Source organism: Trypanosoma cruzi, genomic scaffold (genome assembly GCF_000209065.1).
Source record: "Trypanosoma cruzi strain CL Brener 1047053512645 genomic scaffold, whole genome shotgun sequence".
In the NCBI taxonomy this organism is placed as follows: domain Eukaryota; phylum Euglenozoa; class Kinetoplastea; order Trypanosomatida; family Trypanosomatidae; genus Trypanosoma; species Trypanosoma cruzi.
Window position 1 is genome coordinate 9,755 of NW_001849185.1, and position 20,085 is coordinate 29,839.

The window sequence follows — 20,085 nt, forward strand, 5'->3', positions numbered from 1 at the left end:
AACACGAGGCGGCGTGACATACACTTGTTAATTTTTTTGCATTTTAAAAAATTATCATGTTGTTATTTTAGTTTTGGGTTCAGCACTGTCTTGTTTCCGTTTTCTTGCTCTTCTCTTCCTTGCGCTCTTGATTTTATGCACGATTATTTTTTTAATTTTTTTTTTTTTTTTTTGCATTTTGTTTAATGCAGCCGGACCAAGATGGATGAGAATGAGGGGGGCTGGGAAGAATTTGCCGAAGAGCCGCAACAATATGGCGAAACGGAGGACGCAGCGGATATATACGCCGAAGAGACGCTTGCAACAGCGCAGAAAATCACATCTGATGACGATGCACTTCGCTTCGATAGCGTGAAGGAGGTGACCCTCCTTTTACGTTCAGCATACATGAGTCGGATGCTGCAGAAGCTGGGTGACTACAGTGAACAAGAGGTGGTGAAGAAGACCATCCTGCCGGAGGATCCTGAGTACCAATTTGTAATTGATTCTAGTACTCTTGTTTTGCGTATTGAGGTGGATAAGAGCAAAGCGGTCGTGTACCTGCGGGCACACTATGGACAAAGATTCCCGGAGTTGGCTATGTTCTTCTCCGACAGTGTGCTTTATGCCCGTATCGTGCGCTTGATTCAAAATAACATGGATCTCTCCGTTGTCATTGACCAGCTGGACGAGTTGATACCTTCGCAGCTCACTGCGGTTGTGATTGCCTGCGCCTCCACCACTGCGGGGAGGGAGTTGAGTGAGGAGGAGCTGCATCGTGTAGTCGAGGCCTGTCAGGAGATTGACATCCTCGAGGCTGCAAAACAGACATTTCTGGAGTATATTCAACGTTCCATGCCTCTGATCTGCCCAAATCTCTGCGCCTTTTTGGGGACGGGTATTACGTCACAACTGTTTGCCATCGCCGGTGGTGTCAGTGCGCTCTCCACGATGGACTCCACTGAGTTGGCACGGTTAGGTAGCAAACGCGCCGACTCCTCTGGGGTTCTAATTAGAACAACGGGCTTTCTCAGTAACTCGGACCTTGTTGTCAACCACCCGCCGCAGATGCGACCCAAGGCTCTGCGTCTTGTGGCAAGTACCACTTCTATGCTTGCACGCATTGACGCAAACCGTAGAGCTTCTAGTCAACAGGAGGGCTATCGTCAACGGGAGATGGCGCGTTTAAAGATGTTATCATGGCTGGACCCGCCGGTTCTTCGTGGAGCTGGAAACAACACATATGCACGGCGCGGAAGAAAAAGACCGAGGCGGCAAACACGGTAGCTACGCCATTACGTTAGCTATCATTATCCCTTTTGTATCAACCCGTTTTTTCTTGTTTGTTTTTTCCGCTTCTATCTGACGACCGTGTATGGGATGCTGCATTCATTGCACCCATTTGACCTTTCCATTTTTATTTTTATTTCTTTTGCTGGAGGGGTGTGCATGTTTCTGTGTGCGTGCGTTTGTGGTTTCGTCTTGATTTTTTTTTTTTTACAGTGTCTGAAGAAGGTTGGTCAAAGGCCCTAAAGGGTGCCGAGCACAGGTGCGTGATGAGAGAGAACATATCCCTGACAGACCTGGGACTGGAGCTGTGGATTCTCGTGTACCACCTATATGACAAACACAAAAGTGATCCGGATGTGGCGTTTCGTGAGCTGACTCTACGTACTCGATGTGTGTGCAGCAGCGAAGACCTCCTCATCGCCAGAAGCCCATCGTCGTTGTTGAGCACGCAATGGTATCGGGAAATGAACACGCGCTATAGGGATTTGCGGCGGCGCCTGAGGGAGTCTCAACGGGTGGTCTTGGAGGAGGCTGAGGAGGTGACGCGCAGTTTGTACCCCGCGGGTTGTGTGGCGAAGGAATACGCGGACGCACTTCAAACATGTGCGGCGATGCTTACCGTTTCTATGCCAAGTCAGGCAGTTGCGAGGTTTACCGAATACCGCGTACAGGAGCTTGCGTCGCTGGATGTTGCCACAGTTACTGTGGAAGAACTTGTCGATGATCTTATAGAGCGCCCGGTGCTGGATGCCCTGACCCCGCCGCAGTGGTGGACGTTTGACACGGATGGAAATGGATCCGTTTCGCTAAATAGTATTGGGCTCCGTGCTCGGCCGGCACAAATAGACATTCTGTACACGTGTTCTGAAAAAAAGTGGCGTTGCCGCATTCATTTGGACGGTATTCTCCACGAAAGTGGGCCGACAGCACCCATCGCCAGGCGCCTTGCACGCACACATGGTGCTCTGCTCAGCGAAGAACGGTTTCGCAAATATCTCGTGCATCTTCAGAGCCTTATGAAGCACGCCGTAGAGGACGGCGACCTAGGGCACTCTTCGAACAGCACGATGAAGGATTGTCATTATGGTTGTGAATACCCGCAAAAACAGCAACAACAAGAGCAGGTATCTGCGCTTGCTTCGGCAATAGAATTGGATAGAAGAAGGGACGGGACGCAGAAGCCCTTGAATGCCTTGAACAAGGCCGATGTAGGGCTTCTTTACCGTGACCCAGAGGCCGCTCTGGACAATGTGGACCTCAACGACGCCGATGATGTTACTCTGCAGGAGTTTAAGGCTAAGATGGAGGAGAAGTTTTTGGAAAAAGTTGTGCGGCCCGGCGATTCTGGCTACGAGTACGACAAGCGTGTTGAGGTGAAGCCGACGGAGCGCAGCGAGTGGGACGACTCAGACTGATCCAAGACTTCTGTGGAGAAAGCGTCGAAAAAAAATAATAAAAAAAACATCTCCAAACAGGGACGGACACAGATGCACATAAAAGCAAAAAGCAAAAAAAAAGAGGGGGCGACGTTGCGTTAACTGCTCTTTTACTGGGAAGTGGCGGCATTTTTCCTTATCCATTTATTTTTGTGCGGCGTCTTGCTATTTTTTTTCTTCCTAACTTTTTTTTTCTTCTATCCTTATGAATTGAATTTGCGGAAGGCGCACAACACGCAGAGGTCCCGTTCCCGCAAGAATAGAAGGTTGGGGAAGAGAGTCTCTGCATCCTGCAGGAAGCCTTTCTTCCTGTATTGTGGAACAGCGAAAGAGAAGAGGGAAAAAGTACTCGAGTGATTGCCCCCAAAGCATGGAGTTGGTGGATGTGGAGGAGTTTGACCTTCTGCGGTACCTGCACCTTTCCTCCCTCAAGGACGAAAATCAGTTGACAGAAGAGGAGAGGCAGTCGTTGGAAAAGCAGCGACACCGGGTGTTAGATGAGGCTCAGTATGTCGGTCATCTTGCTCAAGAGAAAAAAAACCGCATGCGTGAGCAATTTTTGCTTCGTGGTCGGGCACCCAAACCGAGATCCTACGTGCGTGACGCTGCCGACAAATACGGACTCTTCTGGTTTGGGCGGGGGAAGTATGAGGGTGACTCGGATGGCGAGGAAAAGGACGTGGATGGAAATGCGGCCACTTGCTGTTCGCAGCAGAAAAAAAGGCAGGAAGAGAAACTGGACCATGACGACTCTGAATCAGAGGATATTTCTGACGAAGAGCGATTTAAGGTGTGGCGGCCGGTTGTGGGTCCCCCATTACGTAGAGATAAGGCCGGAAGTATGCCGCCTGTTCCACCCAGCAGCCGTCGAGAGGTTCTACACAAAGCCCCAGTGTCGAATCCCAAGCCTGTGCCCGCTGTAGAAACGAGAAGGTATGTTTTAACACCGCCATGGGCGGAACATTATAATGTGAACAGCGATGTTTCTAAAGGGGGGCGTGCAAATCAAGTGAAACGGCAACATGAACTTTATAAGCATGGCGTGCTTCCCCGTGGTGTGGACGGCATCGATGAAGCTCTTCGTCACGCACGCAATGCCCAAGATCTGCTTGTTGAACGGCAGAAATTGCGGATCCGAAAGGCTCAACAGCAGAATCAACGCGAGTTGAAGAGGGCGCTAGAAGAGCAAATAATGGAGAAGAAGAGGCTTCAGTTGTCGCGGCGCGAGGAGGAGGTTGTTCAAATTTACGGCCCCGAGATGCGTCACATTCTTGACGGCGTTTTTGGCCGTAATCCGAGTATCCAGCAGCAGCTTCATGTTGTAGAGAACGTGGATGATGGGGATAATGATAATGATTTGTTTTTGAAATTACTTCAAACGGAATTACCGCAACAGCCTTTTAGAGATAGATCTTCTACGGGGGAGTCGCGTGCACGGGAGTCGCGTTTTGCTTTGCTGACCGCATGTGAAGATCAGAAGCGACGCCTAAGCACTACTGCAAGAGGAACGCCAACGGAAAATAAATTGGCAGAAGACACCGCGACACCCCTAACGCCACCCCTCACCGTGAACTTCAGTCGCTTCAATCAGCAATCGTCAGGCAAAATTATCGATAATGAACTGCAGCATCGCGAATCAAACCGCCATCACCACCACTTTAGTTACTTATCCGACAAACAGGGGGACATGAATATGGCAGGGCTTGTGAACAGCACATCAAGTTCTTATTGAAATGTCTCTTTCCCATTTATATTATTACTCTACCTGCTTGTGGGTTAGTATATACATATGCTTGCATACTATCGTTATATCTTTTTTTGAATTACAGTGTGTGTTTCCTGCTCCGTGTCTGCGGCACTGCAGTAAGCAGTGGGATACTTTTCCGAGTTGATATTTTGGCAGAGAAGGCATTTTAGACCTCTTCTTTCTTGTCCAAATGAGGTTTGGCTGAAGTGCCGTACTATAAGGTGCGTGATTTGTGCTTTTATTTTAATTGTTCGTTTTTGAGTGTATGAGAGCGAGAAGGAGACATGAGAGAAGGAATAAGAGAGCCTTGATAAACTGAGAGTTTTTGTACTCGTTTATTTATTTATTTATTATTATTATTATTATTATTATTATTATTATTATTATTATTACATTTTTTATAATTTGTTTTGTTCTGCTCCTTACAAAGTGCTCCTTACATGCTGAGGAAACCTCTGGGAGCCGCAAAATGCCAATTCGTCGTGCGACGGTTTCTGCCAGCACGTGGTGCGCATAAGAATACTCCGCCGAACGACATGGCTCTTGTTATGCAGGCAGACTGCGATGACACCGAGCTTTATCCTGTTGCAATTACCACGAATGCAGCGTTAGTGCAACAGTCGCCGGAGGCACTTCTCAACAATGCCAATCGTCCTCTTCTTGTGACCCTACTGCTGTTGTTACACCGCCGCGGTGTGCTGGAAGATAGGCATACGCGTCAAGAAATAGCGCGTTTTTTAGTTCCTTCTGTGCATCTTGACTGGTTGCCGTGGCTATGGGGAGATGGCACGGTATCTGTATCATCATCATCACCACCAGGGGACATTTCTGCCTTGCGGACCTTGCCACCCGTTGCATGGCGGGGAGTGATTGAGCACGAAAAACCGAATGACCCGAGCGATAATCTGCATTATTGGCATCAGGTGTTTTTTGCGTTGTCCTCTAATCCTGCCTTTACAGAAACTGGGACATTTGATAGTGCCCATCGAGAGCTTCTTACGATGATGCGTGATTATTATATTGATGTTGCGCGTGTGCAACAACTATTACCTCCACTAGATGATGGTCTCATTGTGACTCGCATGCCGCCTGTGCTTCTTCGTAAGCTTCGAAGGTCATATGTGGAACAGTATCGTCTTATGCAATACGCAGAGCTGCTTCGTGCTGTGGTAGACGGTGAGGAACTTGTTATGCCGGTAGATGGCACTGCTTTGTTGCATGACGCAGAGCTTTTTGAATATTACTTGACCATCCCTGGTCGTCGCGAGTCGGGGGTGGAGCGTGACAAGCGATGGGCGTGTACACTAGAGTACGCTACTTTTTCATTCCAGAAATTGTTCCGTCAACAGCGCTGGAAGGGAGCCTCCGTCAGCACGGCACTGACACGTCCTGTTACGCTACTTATGAATGTTTGCGTCTTTGCGAAGAATGACAATTCAGAGGGCGATCGATACCGGGAGGCCATTCTTCATGTGATGCGTTTATTTCACGCCCAATGTGGGAATGAGGGTGATGTAAACGATGACGATAATGTCGCTTCTGGGACTGCATGGGGGTTACTGAGGCTTCTTCGCGATACAGGAGTAGAGAGTATGTTAGCCAAATGCAAACGACTGCATTTTGGTCCAATGCGTGGACTTCTGGATGTGTGTACGGTAGCTGTTGTTACCGAGATGCTTCTCTCTCTTGAAACTGATACTGGGAGTGAAGGCATTAAACAAAGATTTTGGCATGATGAACTGGAAATACTTCTTAGTCCACGCAAAATTATTGGCAGTGAAATGTATGACGTAATAAAGAGCTATGGTCATCCTTATTTTGCCACACTTTATGGTTTGTTGAACTTGGGTGCACGTGTAAAAGCTGCACTTGAGGTAGTTGTGACAATACCGGAGTCAGTGGAACGTTATACCACTGATTTGGAAAACTGGGGAGCTTTCATTGGTCGTCCGCTACGTTTGAACATTTGTGACGTTCCATCGTCGCAGTTGTTGTCGTCATTGTTGCCTTCGGGCCGAGTCGGTGGTAACTCGTTTTCAACCTGGCGATGTGGGTGTCAAACTGTGAACTCTGTTCAGGCAGGGCATGTTTCTTGTATAGGTTGCGTGTCGCGGAATTTGGTGGAAAATGAGTGGACCTGTCCGCATTGCTCATGGTGCTCGAATTCGGGCGATTACATGGATAGGTGCATTGATTGTCACCGTCCTCATTTGTGCCGGATTTCAGCAGAAGGTGCTGATACGGCTTCCGGTTGGAATAATTTGCCAGTGACGCCCTTTCTGTGGTACTGTGAGGGCTGTTTCTCCTACTCCCCACTGGGTGGTGATGCTGCCACTGGAGGAGGAATCTGTAGTGATTGCGGTCTTGCTAACAAAGGTTGGTCAACAAGTTACTTTGAGTGGAGATGTGGATGCGGTGAGGTGAACAGCCCCTTTCGACGGTGGTGCTGGGCATGCAGTGTGAGGCGGAAGCACGCAGGTTGCAAGTGCGTTAGTTGTGGCACGGAATGGAAATTGCAGCCGCGTCGTCTGGTGCCGGCGACAACAGCAACGGCGGTGGGGGATATCTGCCCATCGTGCAACGGATTTCACCCGCGTGACGTTGCTGCCTGGAAACGCCGACTGCTGCGCTGCCCATTTTGTCACTGGCTAACACTCAGTGATGTTGAAGGGTGTCAGAATTGTAAGCGGACTTTGGGGGTTATTCGTCAGTTTCTTACTGGCCTGCCGGATTGCCCTTGGTTATGTCACGCGTGTGGACGCCAGCATCATCATCGCGATAATGAGGGCACTCTGCATCCTCCATGGCGTGAGTCTATTGAGGCGTGCGGGAGTTGTGGGGCGTTACGGATTGATCCGGTTCTTTTTGAGAAGCATGAGGCATGGGCTTGCGTGAACTGCGAGGGCCGGTTGGTGCGAGGGTTCAACTGTCCCCATTGTCTCTTTCTACACCCTGCCGTTCCTGCAATGGAGGTCGGTGCATGGCGTTGTGTTGTGTGTTTGTCGGTAAACAACAGCTGGAATGGTGTCTGCCAGCGCCGCGGTTGTGGAACGCGACGCTCGGCAGACTCCCCAGCGCTGCCGTATTCCCCGTGGCGTTGTGGTCACTGCGGGGGTCGCAGCCGAAGTGCGCAGGTTCCTCAGTGTGAACACTGCGGCACTGTCCGGGCGGCGGCGTACCCTGCTTTGGAGTCTGCTGTTGATGAAAAGCGACTGGGGCGACTTGCCGAGTTGGAGGCACTCCTGGCCGAAAGGGCGGCGGCGAGCGACGACACGGCGCCCGATCTGAATTTGGGGAGCATCCCGACGGACGATTGGACACGTTGTCTCGTGGACAGCATGCGACTTTCCATACCGCTGGGATGATGTGGAACGAGGCGATGTGGATGCTAATGATTGGCGGCAAGGCGTTATTGTGGGTTGCGCAGCAAACTGCCTCATTTCCCCTCTACACCGTTTTTTTAATTACTTTTTTATGCGTGTAAGCCAAAAATAATGATAATAATAAAGGTCGGGAGGCGTTTCCATTGTATTGAGGGCTCAGAGGAGAGGGGACGCGTGTTCCTCCTTTTCCATCTTCTGGACGTATGTGCCACTCTTCCATTCTTTTTTTTTTATTATTTGCCACGAAAAGCAACAATGAAAAAAAAAAAAAAAAAAAAGAGTTTGTTGCCTGCTCTCTATTTATTTATTTATTTATTTTTTTACACCCACCCAGGCTTTCTTCCTTCTTAAATATTTCTTGTCTTTATGTTTTATTTTACCTTATTATTATTCTTGTTGTTTCTTTTTTTCTTTTTCATGAGCAGGAAGTGCACGGTGGAAACCCAAACAAAACACGCAAAGGAAGGAGCCAGCACCATTAAATAACAATAGGACAACATTAACAGGTAAGGAAAGACAGAGAATATCACAAAGTTGTCGCGAGGTGCGTGGAAATTTTATCCTCTACGCTCTCTTAGTGAATATTGTATTTGATCAATAGAGGTGCCTGCCACGAAAATACACCTAAGAAGTGGCTCACGCGGTGCAGGCTTCCAGCGTCTCCTTTTTTACTTTGTGTACATATATACACACATATATATATATATATAGGCAGTCCATAAGTCGTTGATTGCGTGACTGCTTTTGTGTTGCTGTTTGGCGAGAAGGAAAAGGATATTTACTTTTACCTACTCTTTGTGTTGTGTGTTCTGTTTGTAGTTTGAGAGGTCTGGGAGAGAAAATATAGGGAGAAGGAACATTTATTTTTATTTTTTTTTTTGTTTTATTATTGTTATTATCATTATTATTTGTGTGTATTGGGAGTTTTTGTGTTTGTGTGTGTGCGTAACCATACGGCTGTCGTTTTGTGGGAATGATGTCGCGCTGCAGGAAGAAGATGGCGACGAATATGCTTCCTGCATTTAACCTGGATATTGTCCGGCAGTACACAGACGTGATAATGGACGTTGAAAACGAACAGGTGTGTAATGCCGCCGCGTGCCACCCTATCACCGACATCAACAATAGGGTTTTTATTGGCACGTGGCGCGATGCCGCGGATGAACAGTTGCTACGCCGGCATCGCATCACTCATGTATTAAATGTGGCGCGTGAGTTAATTCCGGAGGAGGAACTTTGCCGGATGAAATCCATACAGTTTGTGAAGAGTAAGTGCATCCCGCTGAGCGATAGCCAGAATGAGGATTTGGAACGATATTTTGATGAGGCCTTTGAGTTTATTCGTAGCGCCGTTCATCAGGGCAGGATTTTAGTGCATTGCCGCCGCGGAATTTCCCGCAGTGCGGCAATAGTGATTGCGTACATAATGGCCTCTGAAGGGCAGTCTTTTCGAACGGCATTTGAAAATGTGCGTATGAAACGGCCTTGCATCTCACTTAACCTGGCATTTATTCAGCGATTGGAAGAGTTTGAGGCTCATCTTCATCTTATGCGTCCCACTTATGGGATCGAGTACGACGGGAAAGATGATTTGCACGCGGAGTGCGTGGATGTGATGCATGTCAACGAAGGTGTTCTTTCTGAGCCTCAAAGTACGTTATTAGAGATGCGATGCGGGTTTGAGAAGTGAAGTCTCACGGGGAGTATCTGAAAGCAATGGGTGGTTTTTCATATTTGCATACATGTTACTCCTAGTTCAGTTTAGATGGAAAAGCGTCTGTTGAAACGTCGAGCACTCGCCGTTTTTGTTGTTGTTGTTGTTGTTGTTGTTGTTGTTGTTTTTCTTTTATGTATCTCATCCACTACGTTTACTTTTTTTTTTTTTTTTTTTGTGTGTGTGTGTGTGTGTTTCTTTCTTCTGCTGCTTCCTGTTACGTATCAACCTCTTCGCTTCCTTTGTTGGGCCGTTTGTGTTATAGAGGACTCCGAGGGAAAAGGAACTAAATTCCCTTCCCACCGAGAAACGAAAAGAAAAGACAAAAAAAAAAAATAAAATAAAATAAAAAAAGGAAAAAAAAAAGGGAAAATTATATATTCTTTGAATGTGCGAGAAAAACGACGAACGATTGGTGAGCTTGCAGGGATGAGGGGCTCTCACGACCCACTCACTGACTCTCTGCGCATGTATTTAATTGCATGTTTCTGTGGGAAAGCGTCGAAGAAAACGAGAGATGATGCCGATGACAGTTTTTTTTTTTTTTTTTTGTTGTTGTTGCCGTTGTTCCTCTAGCTTGTACTGATATTTACATTTTTTTAAATATATGTATATATTTGCAGCTCGCCGATTTTATTTTTATTTTTATTTTTGTGATTAAGTATTTTCTTGTTGTCGTTGGTGGTTTTTTTGTTCTTAGGCTCCCACCTTCACTTTTTTTTTATTATTTATTTGTGGAACTCTTTCCATGATAGCTGTTGTGTGGGTGTGCGAGGGGGAGGAGGATTCTCCGTCTGGCAAGACGTTTTTTTTTTTACTTTTACTTTATTGCTTCCACAGGGCATTTGGTGCCGTGTGGCGTCAACGTGCGTCGTCGTGTTTCCGGAGGCCTCTTTATTGCGATGAATTTTGTGTTTGACCCTTCAGTCTCCTTCTGTTGTCTTTTTTTTTTTTTTGCTTTCCGCACCGGAGTTGTTGACGGGAGCGTCCTCATGTCGACCTCTAACTTTTCCGCCTCTCTCATGTTGGCGGGGATGGACTACATCGCCCCCTCAGAGGCGTGCACTCTCCCAACGAGGCTGCAGCGTGGCGCAGACAGCTCGGTCCAACGTCATGCCTCCGGCAACGAGGTGGTGAAGATAACACTCCAGGACTGTTTGGCTTGCAGCGGATGTGTCACGACGGCGGAGACGATTCTTGTTACTTCCCAAAGTCGTGCTGAAATTATTAAAGTTTGCGCTTCCGACCTGGACCGTCCTTTTCTTGTGACCATCAGTGATCAGTCAGCCGCCTCTATCGCTGCCCACTTGAAGGTCGATTCTCGAAGGGCCTTCCACATCATAAGTGGTTTTTTCCGCACCGTCCTAAAATCCCAGTACGTTTCAGATCTCCGATGGGCTCAACATATTTCCGTTGAGAAGACAGCCCAGGAGTATTGTCATAGGCTACAGCATGCGAGGGACAAATTACCGATGATAGTATCGGCCTGTCCAGGTTGGGTGTGCTACTGCGAGAAGCAGGGGTCTGCGATTCTTCCGTTGTTGTGCCCGGTGATGTCTCCTCAGGGCATCGCAGGCTGCTATGCCAAAAGGGTCTTCCCACAATTATGCCACATCTCGGTCCAACCATGTTTTGACAGGAAACTGGAGGCGGCGAGGGATACATCCATTGACGGTAATGAACGTTATACGGATTTTGTACTGAGCACGCAAGAACTTATGGAATGGATGATGGAAACGGACGCCTCTATTCCCTGGGAAGCTCCGTTAAACTCCAGTTTTGAATCCCTTTCTGCCCCATCGCTGAAGGAATCGAGTAGCGTCCTTGCGGCGACTATGGAAGGAAGCGGCGGCTACCACCGTTTTGCGATGCAGTACGTGGCTGAAAATGTACATAATTTGTCATTTTCACCAGTCGACATTTTCTATGAGATGAAGCGGAATGCCAACCATCACGTGGCGACAAGCCCCAGCAATCCCGGCGAGGTATATTGTGTCGCCTACGGATTCCAACACATACAAAACATTGTACGGGGCCTGAAACGGAAGCTGGCATCGGTTTCATCCTATACTTTTATTGAACTGATGGCGTGCCCAGACGGCTGTCTCAACGGCGGCGGTCAGGTGAGAAGTGGTAATCTAACTTCTAACCTGGAAACAATTGCCGCTGTAAAGGCCATCTTTGGCAGTTATTTGTTTTCATGCGTGGGGCAGCGGGCCAGCGGGACTGAATCGAGAATGGATGTAACGGGCGCTCCTGATCGCAAGGAAGGTGAGCCGCTTTGCTTCTCCCTCGCTGCCTTTAGGGAGGTGGAGAAAAGGGTCGGAACGCCCCTCTGGTGCTGCGTTTTTCATGATCGTCAACAAGAATTTGAGGCGACATTGAACAATGGGGGTGTAAGGAGCTTGAAGTGGTGATGGGTGCATCCTGCCGCAATTACTACATGCGATTTTTTTTTATGTTTCTTGTGAGAGGGCCGTGATTACTCTTTTTCCACCGAGTGTTGCGTTACAGCTGAAAAACCCTGAGAAGTGAATTGTTGACGAAAAAGAGAAGGGGAAAAAAAGCATCATAATGTGATGATTACCAAAAAGAAAACTCAAGTTTTTTGTTTTTTTTTTTTGACTTATTTTTGTTGTTGTTATTGTGGTGGTGGTGGTTCTTCGGTCTTCCCAGCCAAGTGGAGTGACTCGGTGCGAATGGGTTGGAAAGGGGCTGGGAGCCGTGACGCACATTTGCTTTCACTCTCCTCTCAACGGCCTCTTTTGGCGCTTTTATTGATTTTTTTTTTTTTTTTCTGGGGGGAAGGGGGAATGGCCGTGAGAATCATCTCACATTTTGGCACAACAGTGCACGCACACACAAACATATATATATATATATATATATATATTGAGGTCAACTCATTATTTTGCTTTACATTTGTTTTCCTTTTCTTTTGCCGCGGCTAACTTGAAACAACAACAAAACAAGAGGGAACCCTCTGGGAAAAAGGGTTTTATTTGAGGGGAGTAAGTAAGGATACAATTTGAGGTTTCTTTTTTCTGGAGGGAGGAGAGGGAATTGGATTGTGCCTCTTATACGTAGCAGCAAGGAGGAGGAGGTGGTGGTGGTGGTGGCAGGGGGGCCGGGTGACAGGTGTCGATGCTCAACGTTAGAAGGCTTATTTTTTTTGCACTGCTTTTTTTGCACGGCGCCGTATCAGAAACGGGTGTCTTTCCTCGCCGATGTCACATTGATTCCAATCATTTTTTGGCCAAGTCTATTTCTCGCGGTGAGTGGATTGGCATCGAGTACGACATCACATATCTTAAGGGAATGTGTGATACTGACGACAGAAATGGAATATTAAGTGCCAGCATTAACGGTCGAAACAAGTCCTTGAAGGCGCGAGAAGGGTTTATTGCTTTTGATAATGTGGCAACAGTGCATTTTAATTTGACGTCTGGTAAGAAGGGAGTGCAGCTTTTTTCCTCTCAAATATGCTGGAGCTCCGCAAATTGTACTGCTCTTTGCTCCTCTGAACCCCTTGGTATCGTTTCCTCATGTACTGTTGGTAATATTATGGATTCATTAGCCATACTTCTTTTTTTTGTCGTGCCACTTTTTGTGTGCTCCTTTGCGTTGCTTGTCTGCTATGCTCGAGTTAAAATTTTGCGGCGACGGGGAATGCTTGCGTTTAGGGAGCAACACCGACAGGAGGACATTTCGCCCGCTGCAGCGTTTGAAAAGAACCGAAAACCAAGATATGACAACTTTGCGGATATAAATCCAGCAAATAGCGTGGAAACTGCAGTTTGTGAGGTGACGATGGTGCAGGGCGATGGCGAGACTACAACCCGCGAAGCCGGAGACATGAATGACTCTGCAAGGAGCAACAGCGTTAAGAAGGATATTACAAATGAGTGCGAACGTAAACCATTTGAAGTTTTCTTTTTGAGGGAAAACAAGAATATCTGCGAAGAAGAAAAATCGGGTGCCCTCCAACAAGACAATGCCATACAAACAATAGTTGACATCACAAGAGACATCAAAAAAAATGATAATCACGCCCTTCACTACACACATTTCCGGAGCACCGACAGCCCTTACATCTGCAACGCCAGAGAGAAAACAAAGCATGAATCGACAGAAGCGGTTATAAATACGTTTCAATTAAAAGAAGAATTAGTCCAACACGGGGTCGCTGAGGAAGAGGCAGCCCGAAGGATGCATGGGATGGCCGAGGAAGAGGCAGCCCGAAGGATGCATGAGGTGGCCGAGGAAGAGGCAGCCAGAAGGATGCATGAGGTGGCCGAGGAAGAGGCAGCCAGAAGGATGCATGAGGTGGCCGAGGAAGGGGCAGCCCGAAGGATGCATGAGGTGGCCGAGGAAGAGGCAGCCCGAAGGATGCATGAGGTGGCCGAGGAAGAGGCAGCCCGAAGGATGCATGAGGTGGTCGAGGAAGAGGCAGCCCGAAGGATGCATGAGGTGGCCAGGGAAGAGGCAGCCCGAAGGATGCATGAGGTGGCCGAGGAAGAGGCAGCCCGAAGGATGCATGAGGTGGCCGAGGAAGAGGCAGCCCGAAGGATGCATGAGGTGGTCGAGGAAGGGGCAGCCCGAAGGATGCATGAGGTGGCCGAGGAAGAGGCAGCCCGAAAGATGCATGAGGTGGCCGAGGAAGAGGCAGCCCGAAGGATGCATGAGGTGGCCGAGGAAGAGGCAGCCCGAAGGATGCATGAGGTGGCCAAGGAAGAGGCAGCCCGAAGGATGCATGAGGTGGCCGAGGAAGAGGCAGCCCGAAGGATGCATGAGGTGGCCAGGGAAGAGGCAGCCCGAAGGATGCATGAGGTGGCCGAGGAAGAGGCAGCCCGAAAGATGCATGAGGTGGCCAAGGAAGAGGCAGCCCGAAGGATGCATGAGGTGGCCAGGGAAGAGGCAGCCCGAAGGATGCATGAGGTGGTCGAGGAAGAGGCAGCCCGAAGGATGCATGAGGTGGCCAGGGAAGAGGCAGCCCGAAGGATGCATGAGGTGGCCAGGGAAGAGGCAGCCCGAAGGATGCATGAGGTGGCCAAGGAAGAGGCAGCCCGAAGGATGCATGAGGTGGCCAGGGAAGAGGCAGCCCGAAGGATGCATGAGGTGGTCGAGGAAGAGGCAGCCCGAAGGATGCATGAGATGGTCGAGGAAGAGGCAGCCCGAAAGATGCATGAGGTGGCCGAGGAAGAGGCAGCCCGAAAGATGCATGAGGTGGCCGAGGAAGAGGCAGCCCGAAGGATGCATGAGGTGGTCGAGGAAGGGGCAGCCCGAAGGATGCATGAGGTGGCCAAGGAAGAGGCAGCCCGAAAGATGCATGAGGTGGCCAGGGAGGAGGCAGCCCGAAGGATGCATGAGGTCGCTGAGGAAGAGGCAGCCAGAAGGATGCATGAGGTGGCCAAGGAAGAGGCAGCCCGAAGGATGCATGAGGTGGCCGAGGAAGAGGCAGCCCGAAGGATGCATGGGATGGCCGAGGAAGAGGCAGCCCGAAAGATGCATGAGGTGGCCGAGGAAGAGGCAGCCCGAAGGATGCATGGGATGGCCGAGGAAGAGGCAGCCCGAAGGATGCATGAGGTGGAAGGGTCCAGAAGTGTGGTTGTAGCAGAAGAAGAAATGGGTGGCGCAGGGATACAAATGGCGGAAGAAGTTGTGTGGCGAACTTGTGGTTGGGAGTCTGTTGTTGATATTGAAGAAATCTCGACAAGTGATGATGACGTTTTTAGCTTTGAGGGCGTTGAACAGGTCGATGCGTTGGGCTCCGTTGTTGGGATGGAACAGAATTGGCGCGGTTGCATTGAGTCTGAGGATCGAGGCTTTGGGAGTGATGTCGTTGAATGCAAAACGGTGTATGAACCCCGTTCTGCCGTGTGCAGCGTTTCTTCTTGGGAGGCCATGCCTGTTGATGAAGAGGAAGAGGCGCTGCAAGGGCCTGTGGAAGCGGAAGGATCTCAGCGGAAAGTTATGGTTGACGTGCGTGAGGAATGGAGGTTTCTAGCGAAGTCTCGTTTTGGGACGACTGAGAAGGAACGGATATTATCGGCTTCGAGAAGTTACAGCGATGAGTACAAGTGGCGGATGCTGAAGATGGTTAAACCGCCACCCGATACACAACCGCCCAAACCATTTATTGGATTTTCTTTAGCCGAGTTTCTTGTTGAGTCGTTCTTAAAGGTTGATGGCTTGTATGTGAATGGACCCGCGTATCAAGTGGGAATTCGTATTGACGACATACTTCTTAGTATTGAGGGGGAACGTGTTACGAGTATCACTGAGGCTCGAAGGGCCGTGTCGAGGCACTGCCGTGTCGGTTGTCTGACGGACCTGACGCTTCAGCGATCCGATGGTGCGGTGTATACTGTCTCTCTCTGGGTGATGACCGCAGAGCCGCGTTTCAAGGAGGAACCATACTTTTTTGATGTTAGTCAACACAACCGTATTCAGCGCCACCGTGCGACGACCGTGATTGAAGGTACATCAAGCAAATAGTGAGCAATGGATAATGTTTGCGATTTCTTTTTTTTTTTTTTTTTTTTGGTGTGACAAGCAGCAAGCATAATATCTACAGATGTGCTCACACCCGAGAATGAGTGGGTACGTGCCTTGCTTGTTTGCTTGCGTGTTGTGATGAATGTATGAAGGCGTTTTTTTTCTTCTCTTTTTGCCCTTTATGTCTTCCCTGTTGGATGCCGAATGCAGTCACGCATAGGTGTGGGGGTGGAGGCCGCACTCGGAGGCCAAAGTGACGTTTGAGTTGGGACGCTAACGACTGGGGAAACAGGTTGTTTTGCCTATGAGGTGCATTTTTTAACGTCGCATCAAGTTTATAACGGCGGTAACGTCCTTGGTCCTTTTTTCCCCTTCACGCGGTGTTTGAAGGCGAGGCAGAGCGAATTACAATTCCCCTTTTTGAGATTGCACTCGCGGATCATGCTGTGGGAGGTGCGTTGTTTGTTTTTAGTCCTTCTTGTAGAGAGGTACGTCCGCCTTGTGGATGTTTTCAGACATTTCCTTTGTACTCGATTGTGCGTGTTGTTCTTTTTTCTTCTTTGGGGAGGGGCGGCCTGCGAGTGGCGGGAAGTGTGATGGAGAAATATGACACGGGCGAAAGAAAAGTGAGGGAGAAGTGCTGTGAGGGAGGAACAATATTTATAACCGGATTCGTGGAAAGCATCCATGCATCTGCTGATGCCATGAAGTGAAAATAGGGAAAGAAAACCGCTGTTTTTTTTTTTTTTTTTTTTCTTGAGGGGAGGGGATATTTTTGATTTATACAAACATTTTCTCAATTAAACAACAACGGTATTCTGGATATTAAAACAAGAAAATCAAACAAAAAGAAGACATTGATTGCTTTCACTTTCTTTTTTTTTTTTTTTTTTACTTCTAAGGGTTTGTTTAAAAAAGCGGGAAAAGGTGGGAGGAACCATTGGCGATTGGGATTTTGACCATACAATAATTATATATATATATATATCTGTTTTTATACATGCATTGGGTGTTATGTTCAACGCTCTTGACTGCGGTTTTTTTTTTTTTTTTTTTTTATCACATGTACTGACCTCAAAAGGAAGGCACACATTTTTTCTGTATGCCTCGTGCATATTACAAGCCATTTACAGTGTACGAAGAGGCGGTGGGCTTCCACGGCACACGACGGAACGCGTATTTTTGTTGTGCCTTACTTTTCGCGGGTCTGATGTTTAAAATATTACTGCTTTCGCGGTACTCCACCGCATCTGACTTCTCTGACTTGCCATCTTTGAAGGACAATCCTCAGTACTCCAATTTGGTGGCGGAGCGCATGGAGTTGGCGGAGAGCCTCGCCTCGCTGGAGGGCATGCGACGGGCCATGAAGAACCGTCGCGCTCCGCCGGCTTAGCGGGAGGGGGCGATAAATGCACCTGCGTCGTTTGAAAGTGAGCTTTTTTTTTTTCTCTTTAATTATCCTGATTTCGTACTCTCTTTACTTTGTTTTGCGGGGGGTACACACACGTGATGTCAAATGCGCGACTTTCTGCCTCTTCTTTTCGTCTACGAAAGAGTTTGACGGGGCACGACGGGCCCGGGGACACAACTCCATCCACAAGAAAGAAGTACAAGAAGGGGAGCGATAGAAAAACGAGAGGAGGAAAGAAGAACATGCGTCCTCGGGATCCTTGCACTGCGGCCTTCTACGATGATGTGCAACGCATTCAGCAGCTGATACGGGCCGCCCTTTCGGGTGAAGAGGAGGAGGAAGAAGAAGAGATTGTGGATAATGCGGATGAGGAAGATGTGGACGAGGAGGAGCAGCTCTCCATACGCCGCCTGGAACGCGCACAGAAACGACGGGCGACGGTTGCATCTCTGCTTGGCAAGCCGGGCCTTCTCCGCGTTGTCGAAACAGGAGAGGAATATGGGTTCATGTTTCGCGTGGAGGAAACGTACGACAGTGAAGGTGCCCGCCGTTTAAAGCCGAAGTTCAAATTGACCCGAAAAAGTCGATACCCCGCAATGCCGCTTCATTGGGCCGTCCTCGGTCGCTCGCACCGTGCGGTGGAGTTTCTCGTTAAAAACGGAGTGGATGTGCAGCTGGAGGTTCCGGATCTGCCAAGGGTTACCGCAGCTTTTATCTGCGCATGCAACAATTCTTTTGAGACGGCGAGGCGATTAGAAAAGGCAATTCAGGGGCAGCGGCAGCGCCTTCAAAAGGAGGAGGAGCAGAAACGCGAATGGTTGGAGGCGCTAGAGTACAAGAAGCAAGAACGTGAGCGACTGGCGGCGCTAGAGGAAGAGGAGGAACGCGAGGAGGAGGAGGACATGGATGAAGGAAGAGATGGTGACGGTGCAAATGACAATGATGACAATGACGACGATGACGACGACGACGACGGATTCCCAGAGGAGGATGCATAGCAGCGTGGAAGTACTTAAAAAAAAAAAAGGAAAAAAAAAAGTGGGGTCAGATGTAAATAACAGTTGGGTACCACGTGTGTATGTCTGTCGTAACACAGCCTCTTTTTTCAATGTTTACTGGAAACAACACAATAAAAACGACGCAGTTAAGCCAACGAGAAAAAAAAAAAAAGTGTGTGTCTCTCCGTTATGTTTGTTTTTTTTTTTTCCCGTTTTTTTTTTGTTTGTTTGTTTGTCTTTACTTTTTTGGTTGTAGATTTTTGGAGCAAGAGGAGGAGGAGGACGGGGTGGGGGGACAGGTGGCAGCAATGGAAAGACGTGAGCGACTGTTGGAGGAGTACAAGGGCCTGCAGGCAAACCTGGAGGAGGCCCTTGAGCTGAAGCAGAGCAATCAGGCTGATTATGAGGTGGATGCGTTGATTGAAGAGATCAAGGAGGAGCTACGCGCTGCCGTTGCATCTCTCAATGCCATGGAAGAGATTGAGCAGACACCGGGACTAACAAAGACATTTGGACCTGATGACAAACCCGTCATCTGCTACGCAGAGACCGCACCGTATGAAGTGCATTTTGACAATGTGGCGTGGTACAGCTGTGTCATCACGGACATCGTGTCACCCGAGACATCGCTAGACCGTATTTGCTACAAGGTGTGGATTTTAGGTTACAACGTGGAGGAGGAGGTTTTTAGTGAACAACTGCGTTTGTGGCAGCCTCAGACTGCCGAGGGAGAGGGCGCACTCCGCTCTGGCGTTGTGTGTCACGCGATTGATCCCCAATCGGGGAAGTTTCGGTCAGCAAAGGTGGAGCGTCTCACCCTTGATAACACCGTCATTGTCGCTTTTGACGCTGTTGCAGACGAGACGGAGACGGAGACGGCTGCCGCCACTTCTGCTGCGTCGGGAAACGTCACTGCTCCTTTCATCAAGGAGGTGCCGCTGTCTCATGTGCGTGTTGGCCGCTTTTATGAAGAGCTGCGTAAGCGACCATTGCTTACTCCCGAGGAACGGGCGAAGCGGCGGGCAGAGAACTTGGAACGGAAACGAATGCGGATGCAGGCGAAGCGTCAGTTGGAGGCTGATTTGGCAGCACAGAATGCGAATGATTGGCAAAGGCTCGTGGATGATATGGGAATGGGAAATGGCCCCAAAAGGCGGAAACGCTGACGAGCCAATTGCGACTTGTTTCCGTTTTATTTTGAGGCTTTTTTTCTTGTGGATTTGCTCATCTCCTCTTGTGGGTCGGGCGTTTCTCCTTCCTGCGTCCAGTAGTTTGCGTTTTTTTTTTTTTTTACCGAAACCGTCACACTCGCATTCTGTTGTATTCTTCTTGCTCCTTTCTACGTTTTTTTCTTTCTTTTTGTTTTCACCACTTTTTATTACGGTTATTTGAAGGAACAACTTTTATAATTGCCGTTTACTTTTGAAATCAATGCTGAAGAAGGCGTACCTGCTGGCCTACAATGGCTCCATGCTCACTGGCTGGGCTCTTATTCTTTTTAAGGTTGTCAATCATGTGGCGTCTGGGAAAAACGTCTGGGATGTTTACCCGCTTATTGCCAGGCTGCTCCTTGTATTTCAGGGCGGTGCAGTGATGGAGATAATTCATGCCATGCTGGGTTTGGTGCGT

The 20,085-nt window shown here is 48.7% G+C and overlaps 11 protein-coding genes across 11 annotated transcripts, besides 20 other annotated features; all 11 read left to right on the forward strand.

The window, feature by feature from the left end:
- Positions 1 to 20,085: a sequence feature (heterozygous, Esmeraldo-like haplotype).
- Positions 144 to 184: a sequence feature (T-rich).
- Positions 202 to 1,266, forward strand: Tc00.1047053504625.10 (trans-splicing factor, putative; the record flags this gene model as incomplete). Its single annotated transcript, XM_804784.1, has 1 exon — positions 202 to 1,266. One exon carries the CDS (start codon positions 202 to 204, stop codon positions 1,264 to 1,266), a length of 1,065 nt encoding a protein of 354 aa, XP_809877.1.
- On the forward strand, positions 1,536 to 2,684 carry Tc00.1047053504625.20 (hypothetical protein, conserved; the record flags this gene model as incomplete). Its single annotated transcript, XM_804785.1, has 1 exon — positions 1,536 to 2,684. The coding sequence occupies one exon, from the start codon at positions 1,536 to 1,538 to the stop codon at positions 2,682 to 2,684; it is 1,149 nt and encodes a 382-aa protein (XP_809878.1).
- Tc00.1047053504625.30 (uncharacterized protein) lies at positions 3,076 to 4,437 on the forward strand (the record flags this gene model as incomplete). The annotated part of the gene is made up of 1 exon (XM_804786.1): positions 3,076 to 4,437. The coding sequence occupies one exon, from the start codon at positions 3,076 to 3,078 to the stop codon at positions 4,435 to 4,437; it is 1,362 nt and encodes a 453-aa protein (XP_809879.1).
- Positions 4,800 to 4,844: a microsatellite.
- Tc00.1047053504625.40 (hypothetical protein, conserved) lies at positions 4,893 to 7,817 on the forward strand (the record flags this gene model as incomplete). The annotated part of the gene is made up of 1 exon (XM_804787.1): positions 4,893 to 7,817. The coding sequence occupies one exon, from the start codon at positions 4,893 to 4,895 to the stop codon at positions 7,815 to 7,817; it is 2,925 nt and encodes a 974-aa protein (XP_809880.1).
- Positions 8,094 to 8,113: a microsatellite.
- Positions 8,133 to 8,158: a microsatellite.
- Positions 8,514 to 8,545: a microsatellite.
- Positions 8,695 to 8,745: a microsatellite.
- Tc00.1047053504625.50 (dual specificity protein phosphatase or MAP kinase phosphatase, putative) lies at positions 8,809 to 9,525 on the forward strand (the record flags this gene model as incomplete). Its single annotated transcript, XM_804788.1, has 1 exon — positions 8,809 to 9,525. One exon carries the CDS (start codon positions 8,809 to 8,811, stop codon positions 9,523 to 9,525), a length of 717 nt encoding a protein of 238 aa, XP_809881.1.
- Positions 9,637 to 9,675: a microsatellite.
- Positions 9,862 to 9,915: a microsatellite.
- Positions 10,181 to 10,202: a microsatellite.
- On the forward strand, positions 10,542 to 11,966 carry Tc00.1047053504625.60 (hydrogenase, putative; the record flags this gene model as incomplete). The annotated part of the gene is made up of 1 exon (XM_804789.1): positions 10,542 to 11,966. One exon carries the CDS (start codon positions 10,542 to 10,544, stop codon positions 11,964 to 11,966), a length of 1,425 nt encoding a protein of 474 aa, XP_809882.1.
- Positions 12,155 to 12,197: a sequence feature (T-rich).
- Positions 12,417 to 12,442: a microsatellite.
- On the forward strand, positions 12,694 to 16,047 carry Tc00.1047053504625.70 (kinetoplast DNA-associated protein, putative; the record flags this gene model as incomplete). The annotated part of the gene is made up of 1 exon (XM_804790.1): positions 12,694 to 16,047. The coding sequence occupies one exon, from the start codon at positions 12,694 to 12,696 to the stop codon at positions 16,045 to 16,047; it is 3,354 nt and encodes a 1,117-aa protein (XP_809883.1).
- Positions 16,071 to 16,094: a microsatellite.
- Positions 16,783 to 16,805: a microsatellite.
- Positions 17,013 to 17,035: a sequence feature (AT_rich).
- Positions 17,085 to 17,105: a microsatellite.
- Tc00.1047053504625.74 (hypothetical protein, conserved) lies at positions 17,150 to 17,440 on the forward strand (the record flags this gene model as incomplete). Its single annotated transcript, XM_804793.1, has 1 exon — positions 17,150 to 17,440. One exon carries the CDS (start codon positions 17,150 to 17,152, stop codon positions 17,438 to 17,440), a length of 291 nt encoding a protein of 96 aa, XP_809886.1.
- Positions 17,701 to 18,456, forward strand: Tc00.1047053504625.80 (hypothetical protein, conserved; the record flags this gene model as incomplete). Its single annotated transcript, XM_804791.1, has 1 exon — positions 17,701 to 18,456. One exon carries the CDS (start codon positions 17,701 to 17,703, stop codon positions 18,454 to 18,456), a length of 756 nt encoding a protein of 251 aa, XP_809884.1.
- Positions 17,785 to 17,853: a sequence feature (GA-rich).
- Positions 18,328 to 18,375: a sequence feature (GA-rich).
- Positions 18,376 to 18,433: a microsatellite.
- Positions 18,630 to 18,710: a microsatellite.
- Tc00.1047053504625.90 (hypothetical protein, conserved) lies at positions 18,765 to 19,622 on the forward strand (the record flags this gene model as incomplete). The annotated part of the gene is made up of 1 exon (XM_804792.1): positions 18,765 to 19,622. One exon carries the CDS (start codon positions 18,765 to 18,767, stop codon positions 19,620 to 19,622), a length of 858 nt encoding a protein of 285 aa, XP_809885.1.
- Tc00.1047053504625.99 (protein tyrosine phosphatase, putative) lies at positions 19,888 to 20,085 on the forward strand (the record flags this gene model as incomplete). Its single annotated transcript, XM_804794.1, has 1 exon — positions 19,888 to 20,085. A coding segment is annotated over one exon (198 nt), but the record flags the coding sequence as incomplete, so codon positions are not given.